Genomic DNA, 17394 nt, shown 5'->3' on the forward strand with positions numbered 1-17394 from the left:
GAGAGAGAGAGTGTGAGAGAGAGGGAAAACAGATCGGACCTCCCTTTCTCTCAGTCCGGAAGGCAGCAGGAAGACCGGGGGAAGCTCCACGGCGGTTTTTATCTCGGATCACATCCGTTGGCGCTGGACCACAACATTATCGTTCCAAGCCTCTTTGTCTTTGTCTGTCTTTCTTTTCACGCAAAATGGAACAGGGGCATGTGATGAATGTGTTGCACATGCAGCTGCACAGGAGAACACATGCACACACTGATACACACAGTTGCATTGAGGAGAACTGATGAAGGTGTGTGTGTTTCTGTGTGCTAATTAAAATCAGGCTCAAGTTACAGCTTTCCCCAGGATGCAGGAAAACCTCATTCACATTACATGTGAAAGCCCTCCTGCCTGTCATGTAACCAAACCTGTGTCATGCCTGTAACATGCCCACCATACAGAGAGCGTGTTAAAGGCAAAGGCAGGTATGACTAAAGGAACCTAGGCTGCAGGCAACAGACCTCCTGCTCTCTTTAACACATGGTTAATTCCCTTTAGACTTTTTATTATTTTTTTTATCTCTTCAGCAGTTACCCAGTCTATTTGCCCAGGCTTTTGAAGTTGTGGGACAGCAGGACATCTCTCCCTCCTCCTTTTCTTCTCTTTCTGTTACACACTTGTCCAATCTGCTGTGCTCTTCTCATAGTGTACTTCTATTCTTTTAGCGCCCTCTGAAGGATTCTCAAAACATAGCAGTGTGGGCTTTCCTAATAGTTGTGGGAATAATTATGCTGAATGAGTGGGGAAGTATTACGATCATATTTTTTTTCTTTTATATAAGGAATGTATTTAGGTTCTAATATGATTCTGGGATTTGTGATTTTAATGAGTATCTTAGGAATTTTCATCTGAAAGGGTTATGTTGAACTACATGGATTTTTTTTGTGTTTCTGTGTTTCAGTACATGACTGCTGCAGCTGCTGCCGCTGCGCCTATGCAAGGGACCTACATTCCCCAGTACACTCCTGTGCCTCCAACAGCCGTCCCTGTCGAAGTAAGAACCACTCCAGCGCTTAAACAGATTGAAAAAAATGAAAGATAACATTTCATCACCATTTCTTTTCCATTTACTCAGTTCATTTTACTCAAAACTCCTTAGATAAGGTTACCTACTCATTTGATTTATGTAGTGCTAATTTAAAGACAATTCAATCAGATTATACAGTAAGATTGGTAGAATTATTTCCTTCTAAGGAAAACCAGCTGATTGGACTTTTGCAGGACACTCTCCTCCTGGAATTCACTATGAGCTATTCTGTGAAGGCCTCGGAGGTTTGTTAAAGAACATTAGAGAACAAAAAGCAGAGGTTTTTTTTTTTTTTTAGTTGTTATTCACTAACACAGCAGCGTAGTAAGGCAAAGTTCTGGAGAAGTTTAAAGCAAGATTAGGTTATAAAAAGGTATATCAAGATTTTAGTTTCTCTTTCAGCACTGTTTATTCATTATCCAAAAAAAAAGATAGGTATAGTATACATTGAACAAAAATATGTTTAGCTAAACTGAAAGGCTTAAGAGGATTAGAATATGTAACAAAAAAAGACAAAGATTACTCCCAACCCAAAAAGGAGCTGTACAAATCTGGACTTTATAGAAAGGCATACAAAGAAAACAAAGACAAGAAAAGTTTGTAAAGTTTTTCACAATCCCATTAGGGGACTCAACATACATGGGGATTCATCATGGGGATGGGTCGTTTGAAAAAGGGAAAGTCAAAAGGCAGGGAAAGCAGAATAAAGCGTTAGCCTCGCTGCATGCAGTTAGCAAAGCCTTGTAGCTAAACCGGGTCCTGGACCAGGCTCATCTAAAAAATATATTAGTATATTTTGAAATATTTTAATTCTATAATTACATTTTTATTATTTTTTTTATGTCTTAATCAAAGTCATACAGTAGGTTGGGTGGGGCAGTGGCCAAGCGCCCTCTATTGGCCAGCCGCCACTGATATGCATCCCACGCTTTTTATATTTTCATTTGTAAAAAAGTATTGAAAACCCGCATTTTTATGGGTATAAACTGCTTTGTTTTTTGTTTTCCACTGATACCCCATTAATTGTATTTTGGTGTGTAATATAACAAATGTCTTAAAGTAACTTAGAACGGTCATCGAATTACAATCAAAAAACTATATTAAGATTTCTCCATAACTAATAGTCTTGCATTTCTAGGCAAAATAGGCAAGCGAAGAAAGATAAGTCACAAGTTTAAGGTATTTGTGAAAGGCATTTGAAGTGCAGCGCAGACTTCCTCACTTCCTCTGCAGCTGTCTGAACTCCTGGCAGGTTCAGGCAGTCCGCGGTGAGAAATGATGAGCGCGTAGAGCTGGTAGGCAGGCGGGCAACAGGGGAGAGCGGGCGAACTGTCTGGCGGCTGACAGTGCGGTCATATTCAGATGGACTATCAGTCGTGTATCCGGTGACAGGAGCTGAAGTGAGACACAGCGCCGACAGAGCTGTCTCTCTCTCCTCCCGCAACCGCTTCGAGCCCATAGGTACCTGGAACATCCGTCAGCCACAGAGGCCTGGTTAGCCCCCACCAGCCGCCGGACAATGACAGTTACCCCTGACATGTCCATTAGTTGCCCCTTATTTTTTCCTATTTTCTCCCGTTTTAGACTTGCCACTCCTTAAAAAGTTGTTGCCTTTGAGGGAGCGGTATAAAGAAGAGAGATGTAGTTGCAGCATAGCCCTCGGCACCCTCTTCCTATTCCTATCCTCACCAGTGTCCTCTCATTGCGTGCACTGTTGCCTGGGTGTAGATCACTGTATCATCTAGTGTCTGGAGGGCTGATATATGAACAGGACATCTTATCCTTGAGAGCTTGTTAAAGGTGATTGAAATGACTCAGTGATGGAGGCAATCAGTAACGCTCGACACAGACAAAAGGCTAAAAGGGTTGTTTTGATGAATTTAGACCAGACGACCATCTGTAAAGAAGTTTTTCACCCCAAACATAGAGTGTTCCCGTACACTAATCTCTGTTAAACTAAATCACAAAACCTACAAACATGGATTAAAGTGTCTACCAGTGTTCTGATGTTTTAGTTTAATTTATAAAGCTCCATTACAGTAGGTAAACAACCTTGGTAGAGCTAAATACATTTTACTGTTACTCTAAAGGTTACATTTTCTAGGTGCTCATTAACACTTTCTCTGAACATTCAAAGTGATTCCAGAATTCTTTTTCTGAACCTTCCCAAAACTTACCTGGTGCTTCCCTAAATTGTTCTTTTTGGTTTTCTGTAGACTTTCTAGAACTCACAGTACTTAACATAGACCAGTGGATTGTTTTTAATTTTTTTGGAATGACTTTGACCTGGATGACTAAGAACCTTCAACAACCCAAACAACTGTCCATTCCTAAACGGTGGACCTGTTCATCCGGTTCAATTAGCCCGTTTTCTAATCCAAAACAAGGCTTTTGGTCCACTCTATAAAGACTCAAAATTTAGCACCATTTCTGATATTTTAAATTGAAAAAGCTTCCTGGATAGTAAGTGAAACATCTTCAAACTTAGAAACAAAGTCCAGTGGATTGTTTTTTTTTTTTTTACTTTTTTTGGAATCACAGCACTTAACAGAAATCTAATAAGTACCATCACAGTAGCCTACCAGATGTCTAGCTGAACTAGTATGAAACTGAAAAGTACCTTGCACATCACCCAAATGTTTGGGTTTAAAGTACTGGTAAATTCCAGGAATAATAATTCACTTTATCCTACAGCTTATAATGCAGACCAGGTCCTAAAGCTGCCTATAAGAAGTATCCAGAGAAACAGATGGAAAATTCCAAGACTCATAATTATATCCATGTTTTTGATTTTTTCTGTGACTTAAACTCTTGACAAACTTGTAAAAATGTACTCTGGACACATATAGAATAATGCATAGCAGAGGTTTTCCCTGCTACTGTCAAACAGTGTTCATACAGTAATTTAAGCCAAGACAATTCCTTATTGTATCTCTTCCAGGGAGTGGTGACCGATGCCTCACCTCAGACGGTGGCTCCTTCATCACAGGAGGTGGCTGGTCAGCAGCAACAGATCCAGGTGGACAGTGCCGATCATGTTCCTGCTTACTCATACCAGTCCAAGTAAGTGCATCACACACTGAAGGATGAATATCCTCGACCTTTAAAGCCTAGGTCCTCATACTGTGAGGTGTATCATCTTTTCCCATTGCTGCCATTGAACTGTTATTATTGGATGAGTTTAAATTCTCCTGAACAGATCTGAGCCAACATTAGCATGAAAGTCAAATATTTCTTTAGCTTTTAGTGTTTTCTTTAAACCTTTTAATTTCAAGGGTAGACGAGGATGCAATGCAAAAATAAACTAAGTGCACAGGTTTGAATTTATATGAGGTTTGGGTTTTTTGTAAAAAAAAAAATCCTCTTGTAATCATCTATCCATCTTCTACCACAAGGCCTGGACAGGCTGCCAATCCATCAAAGGGTACAACTTTTAACCAGCTTACCTATATTTCCACTAATATTTCCGTCAGACTTACCCAATAAGGTTAATGTGAGAATGATCCATTAAGTTTTTTACTGACTGTATGTTTGGGATATTTTTCATGTTAAAACCTCAAGTCATGTCAAAGTTTTAACCATTTGTTGATTTGTAATAAATATAAAGAATTAAAGGGGTTGTCCTCTTTTTCACGATTTTATTCAATTAGTTTAAAATACCAGTGCCATTGGAAGCAAATAAAAAAAACAAAAAAAAACAAAGCATGATTCTGCCAAAACCCTTTTGGACAGATAAGCAGCTAAGTCTTAAACCTTTTGGCCTCAGAGTTGAATCTTTTTCTTATCTGATGGTAAAACCTTAAGCAACTTAAACATTTCATTGTACATCAGACCCAGTGAAATTATTGAAGTCAATAATCTCGAAACACAGCAACACTAATTTTCTAATCAATAAAGCAAGCTCATACCGAGCTTCCAGAACAATCCTCCTTAAGCCCTTTCAGAGATCATATATATGATCTCTGTTGTTTCAGTACCAGCAGAAAACACAAAACCATTGGGAAATAAAGCTCAGCATTATCTCCCCGATGGTTAGACAACGCAACTTTTAAAATAGGTCCACCAGAAAAACCAAACAGCAACTGAATCTGTTGTTTCTTGTCAACATGCTGCTACATGAGTTATGCCATGTCTGCCTCTCAAATGCTTCACTGCTACAGAGTTGATGCAGCAGCAAATCATATTAATGTTGACACAACAGCATTATTTCATCTCAGACTACCCTGTGTTATCTGTGTGACGATTCCCTCACATCAGCATGCTGAATGCTAATTAACAGGTTGCCCTACTTTATGATTATTGGTTGTCTGATCAGTCTTTAGTAAAATACAGATTCATTTTCAAATCTTCTAATCATCACTACCAATAAAAATGTAACAAGAAGGGGATTTTGATGCAATAGTAACATGTGGTTCAGCAGTAGACTTCTGTCTATTAAGTCTGTTTGAATTTTACACCTTTTCATCCTATAAAACCTGACTTATTCAGAGTGGCTACATCAAAGGCAAAGCAAAGATAGTCTCAATATGTGAAAGCACATAATTTTCCATAAAATCTCCCTCATATAACTATGTTGGGCTCAATTAATCTATTTTTTTATTATAACCTATCAGAATTTATTGCAAATTCCATGAGAGATTAAAATATTGACTGATTAAAAGCTGCTTCCAAGTTAGGCAGCAAACCAGTTTGATTGAAACTTCTCAGCTCTTTAATTATAAAAAACATTTATAGTTTATGCTTCAACTTATTAAAGCCAATATCTTTACTTTAGCCTCTATATTTGAAACTTTCAGCCTAAATTTATCTATATAAATCATTTATGTTAGATGCAGTTAAACAGTGAAAAATAAAGTGTATAAAATACAATTAGCTCTCTTCATGTAGACTTTCTTTGTGTTGTGGGTTATCTGCCTGTCATTGTTATTCAGAGAGCAAGAAAGATGCTAGGAAATGCCTACAGCTGCTGATAGTGGGGAAAAAAGCTTTAGTCTCTTTTTCAAAGCATTTATTCATTATGAATTCATGCTCTAACTGGCCTCTTCAGAAAACAGTTGAGATCAAGACTTAATAGGCTAATTAACCCAAATAATTTTGTTCAGCTCACTTGTTTTGCACCTCTTGCTTTCCACTCTAGTCAGATTATTTCCATAAAATATTGTGGGAAAAAAGTCAGATCAAAACGTATTATTTGAATTTAGAGTTTTCACATTCTCTCATAAACAAAAAATATATATATATATATATACACACACACACACATATATATATATATATATATATATATATATGTATGTGTGTGAAGGCTTTACATTATTGTTTTATGTGGCATAATTTTAAGATATATATATATGAAGAAAATAACAGTTAGAGGCTATTCTCTTGTATCAGTTTGTATATTTCTAGGGATCAATACATATAAACTTAACTTTAAAAGTAGGTTCCTGTATTTCTATTTAAGTTGGTGTGATGATTAAAGCTTCTCAGCTACATTATATTCAGAAAAACAGGAAGTCATGGATTACAAATTAAAGGTCTATACATACAAATAAAAAATAGTGATAATCTGTTTTATTTTACAAAAAAATTACTTAAAAGTAAAACTGAGATTGCTGAGATTTTAATTAAAAAAATCTTAAATATAAGGTAATGCATACACTGAAATAGTTATTTATTCTTATAGGTTGGGTTGGGGTTATAGTATTATTTTTTGTAATATTAGTAGCAGTAGTATTCTTGCTGTTTTTTATCTATTTTTATGTGCTCAGTTGTCACAGTCTGACCCAAATTAGAGCAGGAATCTTCTCTTTTTTTATTCTTGATGTAAAGGATGTTTTTTGATGTTTTTTTTTTCTAATTGTGAGACAATGTTCTTCAAATGAAAGACGCATGTATTTCAAGGCTTTTCACATATCTTTACCAAGGTGCCAATAAAAGTGTAGGGTGCTTAATTCCCTCGCCTAAAAGAACAAGAAAAGCAATCATTGCCATCACTGGCAGGTATTTCTCCATGATAAATGTGTTCCTGAACAGAACAGGGATTTCATGGGGATTCTAAAATGAACTATTTAGACAATATTCAGATTATTCCAGACTGCTGGTGTCTTTTTTTAGCAGGTGGGGGATTTTAATTATTTGTGTTTTGTCAGCTGTCATCTCAGTTGCTCTCATTCATATAAAATATTTTTTTAATTCCACCAACCCCTCTCTCTGCTTTCTCTTCTTTTTTATCAGATAGCAACGGCCTGAGCGAATGTTCCTGTGACAGCATTGCCTTGAGACAGAGGGTGGCTGCACTGTGAATGTGAGGAAAAGAAAGAGATTACTTCCAGATTGCCCAGGCACCAAAAAAGAGACACTTTTTTTTTTCATTTCCTACCTGGTCCAAAAGGAAAAAAAAAAAATCACGACCAAGGCGAAGAGTGCTGAGGAAAGAGGGGGTGTCGGGGAAATTACTGGGCACAGTGCAAAGAAGTAAATTGTTTTAGTCTGGGAATGGAACCTGCCTAAAGGGCTGGGCTGAAGCTTGAAAAGTTTCTCAAAGAAAATTCTCAACTATTTAAAAAATAGAAAATACACAAAAAAAGATAAAAAGATAAAAAAAATAAAAAAGGTTGAATGCGCTGGTAGGTGATGAAGTTTATTTTGTAATTAGAAAGGGGGAGTCAACGTTTGAGATACACACAGAGATTGTCTTCCTCAGATATTAAGCTACAACTTCTTTTCAGTCTTTTTTATGTTCTAGTGTTAAATATTAGTTTTCTAGATGTATTTCAAAAATGTTTTTGTTTCTTCTTCTTTCTTGAATCTTCATGGCCTTAATTTGAAGGGCGCCAGAAAGTTTTTACAGAGTTAAAATCTGACGTCTCGTTGGGAAGGTTAAAAAAAGCAAATGGTCTCACGAACCTCTAATGGGGAGGGGTTCAAAATGCTGAATGAGTTACTCTAAAGAGAGAAAAATAGAATCTATCACATAAGCTGTACAGATTTAATAGAGAAAAGGCTTTTGTTTCTTTTCTTCATTAGAAGAAAACTTTGATAATTATTATGTCAGAGGTAATTAAGTGTCAGAATTAAACAAAATGTCTGTTGTCGGGATGGGGTGGGAGGGTGACGCGTTGAAGAGATTTTACACAATGAGGAAAAATAGAAAACATAAGAAGATACGCTGCACAGTGGATGCAGCCTGTTGCAAATGCTGAACTTGTTTTTTTTTTTATTCTCATCATTTTACATGCCGCTGTTGATGACATTAGTGCTTTTTATCGGCCACATTTTACCTTTTTTATGAGCTTAAAGATGTTTTTAGCCCGCTTTGCTTGTCACACTGCAAAAAAAAAAAAAAAAAAAAAACATAAAATGGAAAACAAAAAAGTGCTAAAAAAAATCTCATAAATTCTGGCAGTGAAATAAAACAGTAGATTCAGTAGGAGCTTATGTTTGGAACCAATCAGTGCAAAAGCAATAGAGGAAATTGGTGACAATTTCTGTAGTTTTTCCTAGTTGTGGATCAAATGCAGCCCACTGATGGCCATTTTTATACCAAAGATGAAGAGACACTCTGAACCAGAGTTTTGGTTGTGTTTTTTTTTCTTTTTCATTTTTAAGTTTGATTTTCTTGTTGTTAATGTTGAGGTTGTTGATATTAATGTTGTTGATGCAGGTGTTGTTGTTGCAGTCGTTGTCATTTGTTTGCTTCCTTTGTTTTTTGGGTTTTTTTCTACCTTAATGGCCGGACCAGTCCTACAATCCCTCTCATGTTCTTTTCTTCTGATTAAGGATCATTTTTGATGGCTGTCAGTTCTGTTTCCCCTTCTCTCACACACATCCACATACACATGCAGACAATGTACACTCAAATGATACACTTACAACCTCTATAATCATCAGACAGTATTTAAATGAGGTGTTGATCATTCAAAGGTTTGTTTCACCTCTCAGATCTTGCAGGGAAGATGCTAGCTGGAAGAGAGGAAGAAGGTAGCTCAGAGGTTTTTCCTCTTGGTTATTTCTGTCTTTCATTTTGTCTCAATGGTTCGACCATTATTAACTCCAACATTTCTCAGCATAATAAGCTGCAGTGAGAATCTGATTGCTGCTTTTTTTATATCTTGATAAATAAACCCTCCAAACGTGCAACTTTCCTTTGTTTTAAAACAAAACGAGTCACGTCTTTCATCTTTTCATACATTCAAATCGTTACTTGCAGAAAATAATTATACAAAACAACTTTTTTGTATCAAGATAATGATTGCATAAACTTTACAACACTAAATGGTACTCTAATGTTTTTCACTTAATGGTACAAAAAGGTGTTCCACTGTGGTTATGCTATCCTTAAGGTGTTCATGCCTTTTTACTTTAGCAAGGCAGCATTTGGAGGCTTCCATAAGGAAATTTACTTAAACTGATTTCTATATGTTTCAGATGTTCTTTTAGATTCTAACCTTTTTTTTTTATCAAATTTTCCAACCCCTCTTTAGAGATTAATTTGTCATGTTGTCACCCTCTTAAAAATAATAGCCCAAGTTCTTTTTTTTCCAGATTTTTCAGCAGACACAACAAAATTAAATAAAGATAAGTCACATTCTTGACATATGCCATTATTAAGTGGGTGATATTATGGAAGTGCATGATTCACTCTTCTGGTTTTGTCCCTATAATGTAACTTTTTTACAAAAAATGACTTACTTGTCTGCAAGAATCCTCCTTTCTCAAAACCAAACATAAGGTATATCCTTAGAGTTACACAAATGCTGTGTTTATATAGCAGTATAATGTTTGATTTTGTTAACAATTTTTCTCTGTTTCCATGTGAAGCTACCAACTGTCAGCCATCTCACTTTGGGAAAGGCTTACTAGTCATCTAAACAGGTAAATGGGTTAAAGGGCAAAAAGCTGAAAAGAGACCCAAACTGAACAAAGATGCTCCGTGTTGATGTTCACATTGATCTCTACATGTTTTCATGCATATAAGAAGTAGGATTCCTATGGCGCTGACAGTTAGGCATTTTATGGGAAAACAAAGCCATGAGCTCAGCAAACTTCTCTTTAAAACATATTTTGTTGGGCTAAAAACTTTATTCCCCCTGATAATTATCAATTAATTTGTTTGTACATCCTTTTGCACATTCTATTTAGTATATATATATATATATATATATTGTCAATTTACAAAACTTTAAATCATCTGGACCGATTAGTTAAAAGTTTTCTTTTTTTGGAACCCATTTGATTGCATCAAGTCATAGACTCTACAGTATTAATTCACTCTGTATGACCATGTAGGGACTTTAAACAGTCCCTTGCTTTGTGTTGTTCACATCCACATTACTCGGGACAAAGGTGTTTACCATTATTAAAATCTAAAAAAACACAGAGACATAAAAATATACATTAAAAGCAGGGTTAAAACAAGGTAGACAAAATAAGGAGGATAAAACCAGACGACTCGTTTTAACGTTTGCATGTATTAAAAGCCTAGCTGAATAAAAAGTCTAGAGCTTTGAATTAAAGTGACCAGGTTTAGTCAGTGATTGAAGATCTAGGGGGATTTCGACTCGAGGTTGGGCATAAAAAGCTCAGTCGCCCCAGCTTATGTACTCTGTCTGACCTCAAGGTCTTGTGTGAACAGAACAGCTCAATATTTCAGATAAATAAGGGGAGGAAAGACGGCAAAGTGCTTTAAAACAGTTAAAGTGAAATTAACATCTTTTCAAACATAGATAGGAGGCCAATGTGATGAAATTTTTAAAAAAAAAAGTCAGTGTTCCCCTTCTGGGAGTGTGACTTAAAAGAAAAGCTGCTGCATTCTGAACAGGTTTCTGGCAATGTAAGGATGACTGGGTGACACCAACATCAAGAGGACAGCAGCTGTGATTCTAAAACCACTAAAAGCATGAACAGCCTTCTCCAGGTCACATTAATTTAAAAGAAAAAAGCTTGACTCTGGAATGAACTACAGAGACCGTTTGTTTATTAAAATGTAGATTTGTAGGTTTTTGGCAGCCTTATTGTCAGTTAAATCCACCTTGTATTTGCCTAAACCTGTATAAAAGTGTAAAAATCCTCAAAGTTTAAATTTTTTTTTTCCAAAGCCAAATATTTAGTTTAGAAACTTTTTTTTTTTTTTTCTGGAAAAAAAAAATCAAGTAGTAATATAATTACTGTTGTGTCACCTGCAAAAACTGTATTATAGAGGCAACAGATTTTAGAATATAATTAACTTTTTAATGGATCAGAGATTCTAATTAGTAACCCACAGTGTGTCTCACGGGATTAAACATGACAAAGAAACCAATTTCAATTAAAAGTTGGAGAGATAAGAGAAAACAACATTTAGGTCTGTTAGATATTAGTTGATCCTCATAAGAATAGGTTTTTACTTAAAGCTCCGCCAATTCACAGAAACAGTTAAGATATCTCAGAAAAATAATGCTCATTACCAGACACTCATCAGGATGGGAGGACAAAACTCACTAATAGAGAAGGACTAGTAGCATCATGTGGTCACCAAGTCTGGTACGCTTGAAAACAGCCATAGAAGTTGTACATTTGTGTCCACTTTTTTAAACAAATAGTCAAGGTTCAATATGGTCTTTAAAAGATTATATCCACTTAAAGATAATGATGCCCTATATTTCTGGATTCCATACAACTTTTATGAAGTAGCAATGTTAGTAATATTTTTTTTCTTAGAGCTGCTTCTGCGTAGTAATAACCAGTAAAACATTGAGCAGAGCTGGTTAAAACCAAGCATTGGTGCCTGATTGCCAGTGGTTATCCGCCAACTTTGTTACACTAACAAGCCACAATAGTGGTGTGTTTAAAGCCAAAAAAAATGTTAGATTGTCCTAAACACATTCCTGATTATCTCCCCACTCTGGCAGGTCTGTGGGAACTAAGCATGCTCCTCACCAGCCACATCAAGTCTTGATGGCAGCCCCTTGCGAGGTTGTCGTGGGTGAGCGGTTAGGGTGTCAGACTTGGATCCCAAAGGTACCGGTTCGACTCCTGACCCGCCAGGTTGGTGGGGGGAGTAATTAACCATGACTGAGGTACCCTGAGCATGGTACCGTCCCGCCACACTGCTCCCTTGGGGCGCCATTGAGGGCTTCCCCCTTGCACGGGTGAGGCATAAATGCAATTTCATGGTGTGCAGTGTTCTCTTGTGTGTGCTGTGTCACAATGACAATGGGAGTTGGAGGAGTTTCCCAAAGGGCTTTCACTTTTTACTTCGAGTGTCTATAACACCCCTCGATATCTCGGCAGGCTGGACAAACTACCCCCTTTCCTCTGATTCTATCCTGTCCTGATGCTGAGCAGCATGAGGTTTGCGGCGACTTCACAACAGTGGTCCGTCCCCATTGGCATTGTCTGTAGGAGAACAGCAATTTCTGCCCACATTAAAGCAGCTTGTTTGTGTTTTCAGTGTTCACCCTCCTGCTTTGCCCCAGCTGTGTTGCCGCAGCTCTAGAAAAAAAAAAAGAAGAAAAACACTGGCACATTTTATGTGCATGAAGTAGCCAGGCCAGGCTACTTCATGCTCTGCTTTTCCTTCCCTTACTCCTTGTTTGCCTCCTCCTTCTCACAGTTTCTATCCGAGGTTTCTCATCTTTATTAGGTGGTGCAAAAGCAGAACCACAAACCAATTTCAGTCACTCTTGCAATGAGCCTTGACGAGCCCAATTTGTCTCCCTCTGGGGCAATAGGATCCACTTCAATGTCCCTCAAAAGACCATTTTTTTTTCCAAGAAAGAGAGAGATAAGGAGGGAGGAGCTTTTTAGTTTGGTGACATTTGCAAATAAGATCTTATTTGATTCTTTAGTTCAAATGATGGCTTGCATATTGCAGACAAACTATGTTATCATGCTAGATACTGTGTTTAACAAACAAATTGAACATTTAGTGCCTTTTTACAAAGCTTCCAAATGATTCCACATCCTCTCAGTAGTAAAGCACATGAAGAGCTTATGGAATCTGCTCAATGGTGCTAAAGATGGAGCTGTTCCATTTGATCGGCGTAAGATTGTTGGACCTCAAACTAACTATGTTAACTTGAGATTGCACAAATGAAGCTGGCCTGAGGGTGCGTCCTTAAAGCCATAATATCTTTTCATTTTTTTTTCATAGTTCAACAATTTTTGTCTTCCATCTGCTAAACAAGATGTGATTTCAAGCTACCAATGTTCCAGGTCAATTTGCCCCTTTGCCTGTTTCCAGCCCTATATTGAACCCATGTGTTTCCATTTTATCTTCACCTACTTCCAATAGTTTCAGTTTATTTTTCGTCAAAGTTTGGTATATAATAAAAATAAAAAAACACATAAAAATGCACACCCTGCATGTATTGATTACTGTTACGTTTATTTTATCAAAGCATACTTTTGCCACTAGAGATGGTATTTATTCCATGCATAAAAAAACATTTTCCTCAGAATACAGAAGAGGCAATGTGATTTATTCGTCAAGTGGATATACATTTCCATAGAAGTGCAAATTAACCTTAACTAAAAAAAATGCTGGAGTGAAAATATGACTGAGAAACAATCTATGACAACCAAGCATTAACCAACTGTATGTCTGTTTCCCTACTTGTGGTCTACACTTTACATTTCCCCAAAATGAACTCTCATCTCCCCCTTAATACATTCTCCCATATCGTTGTCTTAACAGCTAGCACTGAGGCTTACTGCGTGATGGATTCACATTCTCTCTCCTAAAGAGTCACCCTGATACAACACAGCTGCTATTTATACCAACTTAAAGCTGCTGTGTGTCTGTGACTCACTGTACAGCAGTGAAGAGTCTCTTTGGTGGTTCATGGTACAAATTTTAGCAATGTGTTAGCAGAATCAGATTTCTCCAGAGCTGAACAGCTGCACTTCTTAGAGTACAGATAATACTGTGAAGCCTAATAAGACTAATGATGCATGAGTTACACATCAGAGAGTAGGATGTCTTACAAATGGCTTGAGATACACTTGTAATAGCATTATGGAGGAGTACAAATAGCCAAGAGATTATGTGGAGAAAATGCACAACTAAGAATGTCACCTCCATTTTGCTAATGGAGTCTGAAAGAAAGAAAGAGACATTAAGGCAGGTGTTTTGCTACCAATATTTCACATAGATCTGAAAGATTACCCAACAAGCAGAAATGGCTTTTTTCTTAATAGCACAATAGAATAATGTACCTTCTCAGCATACAAATGCCTTCTTGGTAAGTCTATAGAGGGCATGCCTGAAATGTTAAGGAGGCTGTTACGGAAATGTGCCCCCAGTCAGATCATGTGTCAGCACAAACCAGGAGCCAGCAATACCAGGCAAGAATGGCAATGGGGAAAAGGAAAGGACAATCATTAGCTCGTGTTGCTAGGAAGAAATCTTCTTCAAAGGAAATAGTTTCCATTTAAGCAGTACATCTTACTTCCACTTGACCAAAACTCTATCAATCTGGATTAGGCTACCTCTTTTGCTTTTCTTTTCCTTATATGCATCTTTTAGGCAGTGGTGTCAAAAAAATTTTCCTCGAGAGTTGATTCAGGATAAGAATAATCAATATTTCTGCAGAACCTAATGATAGGTGAAGAAGCTAACTTTTCCCTCTTAAAAAGCTGTATTTAAGAAGGAACACACCTAGAATAATTGCTTTTGGGTGTAAAGCTAAGTTGCTGTCAGCATATAGTTACCATAGTTTTTTCTAAAGCCTATCCAGTCCTTGTATAACCGAATCAGTTGTGTTTATGATGTCAACAGATATGATATCAATAACATAGTTTTATCATGAGAGGTAGGAGAGAGGAGAGAGACGTGGCAGTGTAAAGTTTTTTGCTGTTGACCAAAAGCCTTTTGGGGGACATTGAACTAACACTGCTCTTGGTTAGAGTCAAGCCTATGTGTCAAGCTTCTTGATTGTTGTTCTGTTGGGTACATCTCTGGTTTAGATAAATAGACTTGGTACTTGTTGCATCCTTTTTCCTCCATACCTGACTCTGATAATTCCATACTTATTTGGTTTGTCTTCTGATGGCCTGCTAATGGTCTTGTTATTCAAACCATGTTGTGTTTCTAAGCGAAAAAACACCTAAATCGTGCAGCACTTGGACCCTCTGCTTGGACTGGAATTGCTCACCCCTAGGATAGACTGATTGGGTTCTCTTCTGTAATAGCGCACACACTGTTTGGATCTGTTTTTAAGGAAAAATAGCTGAGCCATCTATATTTTAATACTCTCCAATTGTCAAGATGTATGGATAATGATCAAAAGAACACCATCCCCCTTACTGCATTGGAATCAGCCTTAGAGATAAGGTGAGGATCTCCATCATCTGAGGTGAGCCCAAATGAGGTTCTTTGCTCTTTCCCATCATTAGAAGTGAGTTAAGATGCAGCTGTTTTAGTAAAAGGCTGAGCTTACATTTAGACATAGGCTGAGAATTAGCACTACTCCTCAGCTGTGAAAGTGTCCATTTGAGGGGGTTGATGATCAAGTTGCACCATACCTTACTACAGGACAAACCCACAGTTTGCTACAGGATATAGTAATCCCTTCTGGGAAATGCATTAAGATCCTGAGATTGTATCTTAGATAATAGGTCTGGCTGAATGGAAGCTGCAACTGCTTACAGTTAAAGTGCTCTAAAGTTTATGCAATCATTTCTATAAAACATGACATTTCTTATCTGCACTAATTGAGTAAATATCATCTAACTAATTCCCGTGAGGTAATGTTCCAACCGGAGAGAAGGAAAAAAGCAATACAATTGGAGAAATTCTATCCATACATGAGCAGACGCAGATCTTTGGTCTCCACCATGTGTCCGTCCATCAAGGCAAGGTGCTTTTTTCACTGCCTTTAAACACGATCCATCCTTCTCTTCCTCATCTCTCAGAATCACTGCCACCTCAGTTTCACCACCATAGTCCCATGTAGTTTGGAGACTGTGATTGATTCATCCTATATGAATGAAGGCATACTCATTCCGCATTGATCATCATGTGTTCATAGAACCAGGAGTTCAGAGTTCTTCTCACAGAAGAGTTTCAAGGAGAGCTGTGGTTCAATAACTCACTTTCGCACAGTCACACTTACACCTAATGCAGTGGGAAAATTGCTCAAACTAACCCAACCCCCTGCTCGAGCGAGGCCCTGGGCTTTTAATAGATGCTTCGGTCCACCTTTGATGAGAGCTATCGATTTGCTGCAGAACCCCTGGAGCTCCAGCCAGCCCCCCCACACACACACATATATACAGGCCTTAAGGAGTTCAAGCAGCTACATATAAAGTTACAATCTGATGATTGCTAAGAAAATATTTTAAGGAATCCAGCAAAAAGAGCTATTTATTCGGACAGCATAGCGTTTTATTCACCACTTTTTTTGTTACTTCAGGTTACTTTTTGGGGTTTTCCTTTGTTTTTGTTTTGGCGCTATGGAGGACATGGTCATGCCTCTCACAAAAACACACACACACACACATGCAGGCGCTGCTTGGTGTGTGCGATCTTTGAGAATTTATCTGTACATCTGTGGATGTTAGGAACTGAATTGGGTTTTATGAGTTGTTTTTTCTCTCTCTGATGAAGCTTTCAATAAAAAAATGTGGGAAAAAGCAGAATGAGTCTATATTCTTTCGCCTTCTGTTGGTTGTTTTGTCTGAAATTTAAATCTATATCTTTCTCCTTTTCTCTTTAGATAGTTCTCGTCAGACTAATGTTCGATTTTAAAAATCCCCTAATTTATACAGGCAGCATTTATATCTCAATTTGATTCCTCTGAACTCCTCACTTGTATCCTCAACATTCCAGGTCGTTTTGCTCAAGTTGGTAACTGTTATTTATGTTGGGGTGTAATTTATAAATTTAGCAAGCCTTAAAACAATAAAAAATTAGGTAAACCATAAATATAGATTGTTGAAGTTTATTCTACGTGTGGTCCCTTTAATTATATTTACTAATATTTTGGAGGGTTTTTTGAGCAAAAATAGGAATAGTCTAAAGACACTTTAGAAGAAAAATTTTGAACAAAATTTGAGTATTGGTTTTTTAACTTAAACGGTTAAGTCTTTTAACTCTGATTCTGATTGGTTGAGCAGTTTATCTTGATGGCTCCTTCCCCAAAAACACATAAAACCAATCCATGGAATCTGTTGGAAAGATTGAATCTAATTCAGTCAGAGGAAAAACGTTTTTTGTACCTTATCGACATGATTGCATAAAGCCTTTTTTTGCCTGGTTTTGTTTACTTCATAGCTATTCTACTGTCCTCAGTTTTAAAGTAAGTACTCAGTAAGTTTAGTTTTTTATTTTATAAATTAACCCATTAATT

At 37.2% G+C, this 17394-nt stretch overlaps 1 protein-coding gene across 3 annotated transcripts in view; it reads left to right on the forward strand.

Moving 5' to 3' along the window:
- The window catches only part of rbms3 (RNA binding motif, single stranded interacting protein), a 433687-nt gene extending 424462 nt beyond the window's left edge, over positions 1-9225 (forward strand). For 2 of the 3 annotated variants that reach the window (XM_038277018.1, XM_038277017.1), the window contains exons 12-14: positions 938-1030; positions 4005-4126; positions 7298-9225. In XM_038277018.1, coding sequence (XP_038132946.1) covers positions 938-1030; positions 4005-4126; positions 7298-7301 — 219 coding nt within the window. In that variant the 3' untranslated portion in view covers positions 7302-9225. The remainder of the gene's footprint in view (positions 1-937; positions 1031-4004; positions 4127-7297) is intronic. The other variant, XM_038277019.1, reaches the window with a different exon arrangement.
- Positions 9226-17394: the final 8169 nt, after the last annotated feature.

This window comes from Cyprinodon tularosa, unplaced genomic scaffold (assembly GCF_016077235.1).
Source record: "Cyprinodon tularosa strain WSP-4 unplaced genomic scaffold, ASM1607723v1 ctg13, whole genome shotgun sequence".
In the NCBI taxonomy this organism is placed as follows: Eukaryota; Metazoa; Chordata; class Actinopteri; order Cyprinodontiformes; family Cyprinodontidae; genus Cyprinodon; species Cyprinodon tularosa.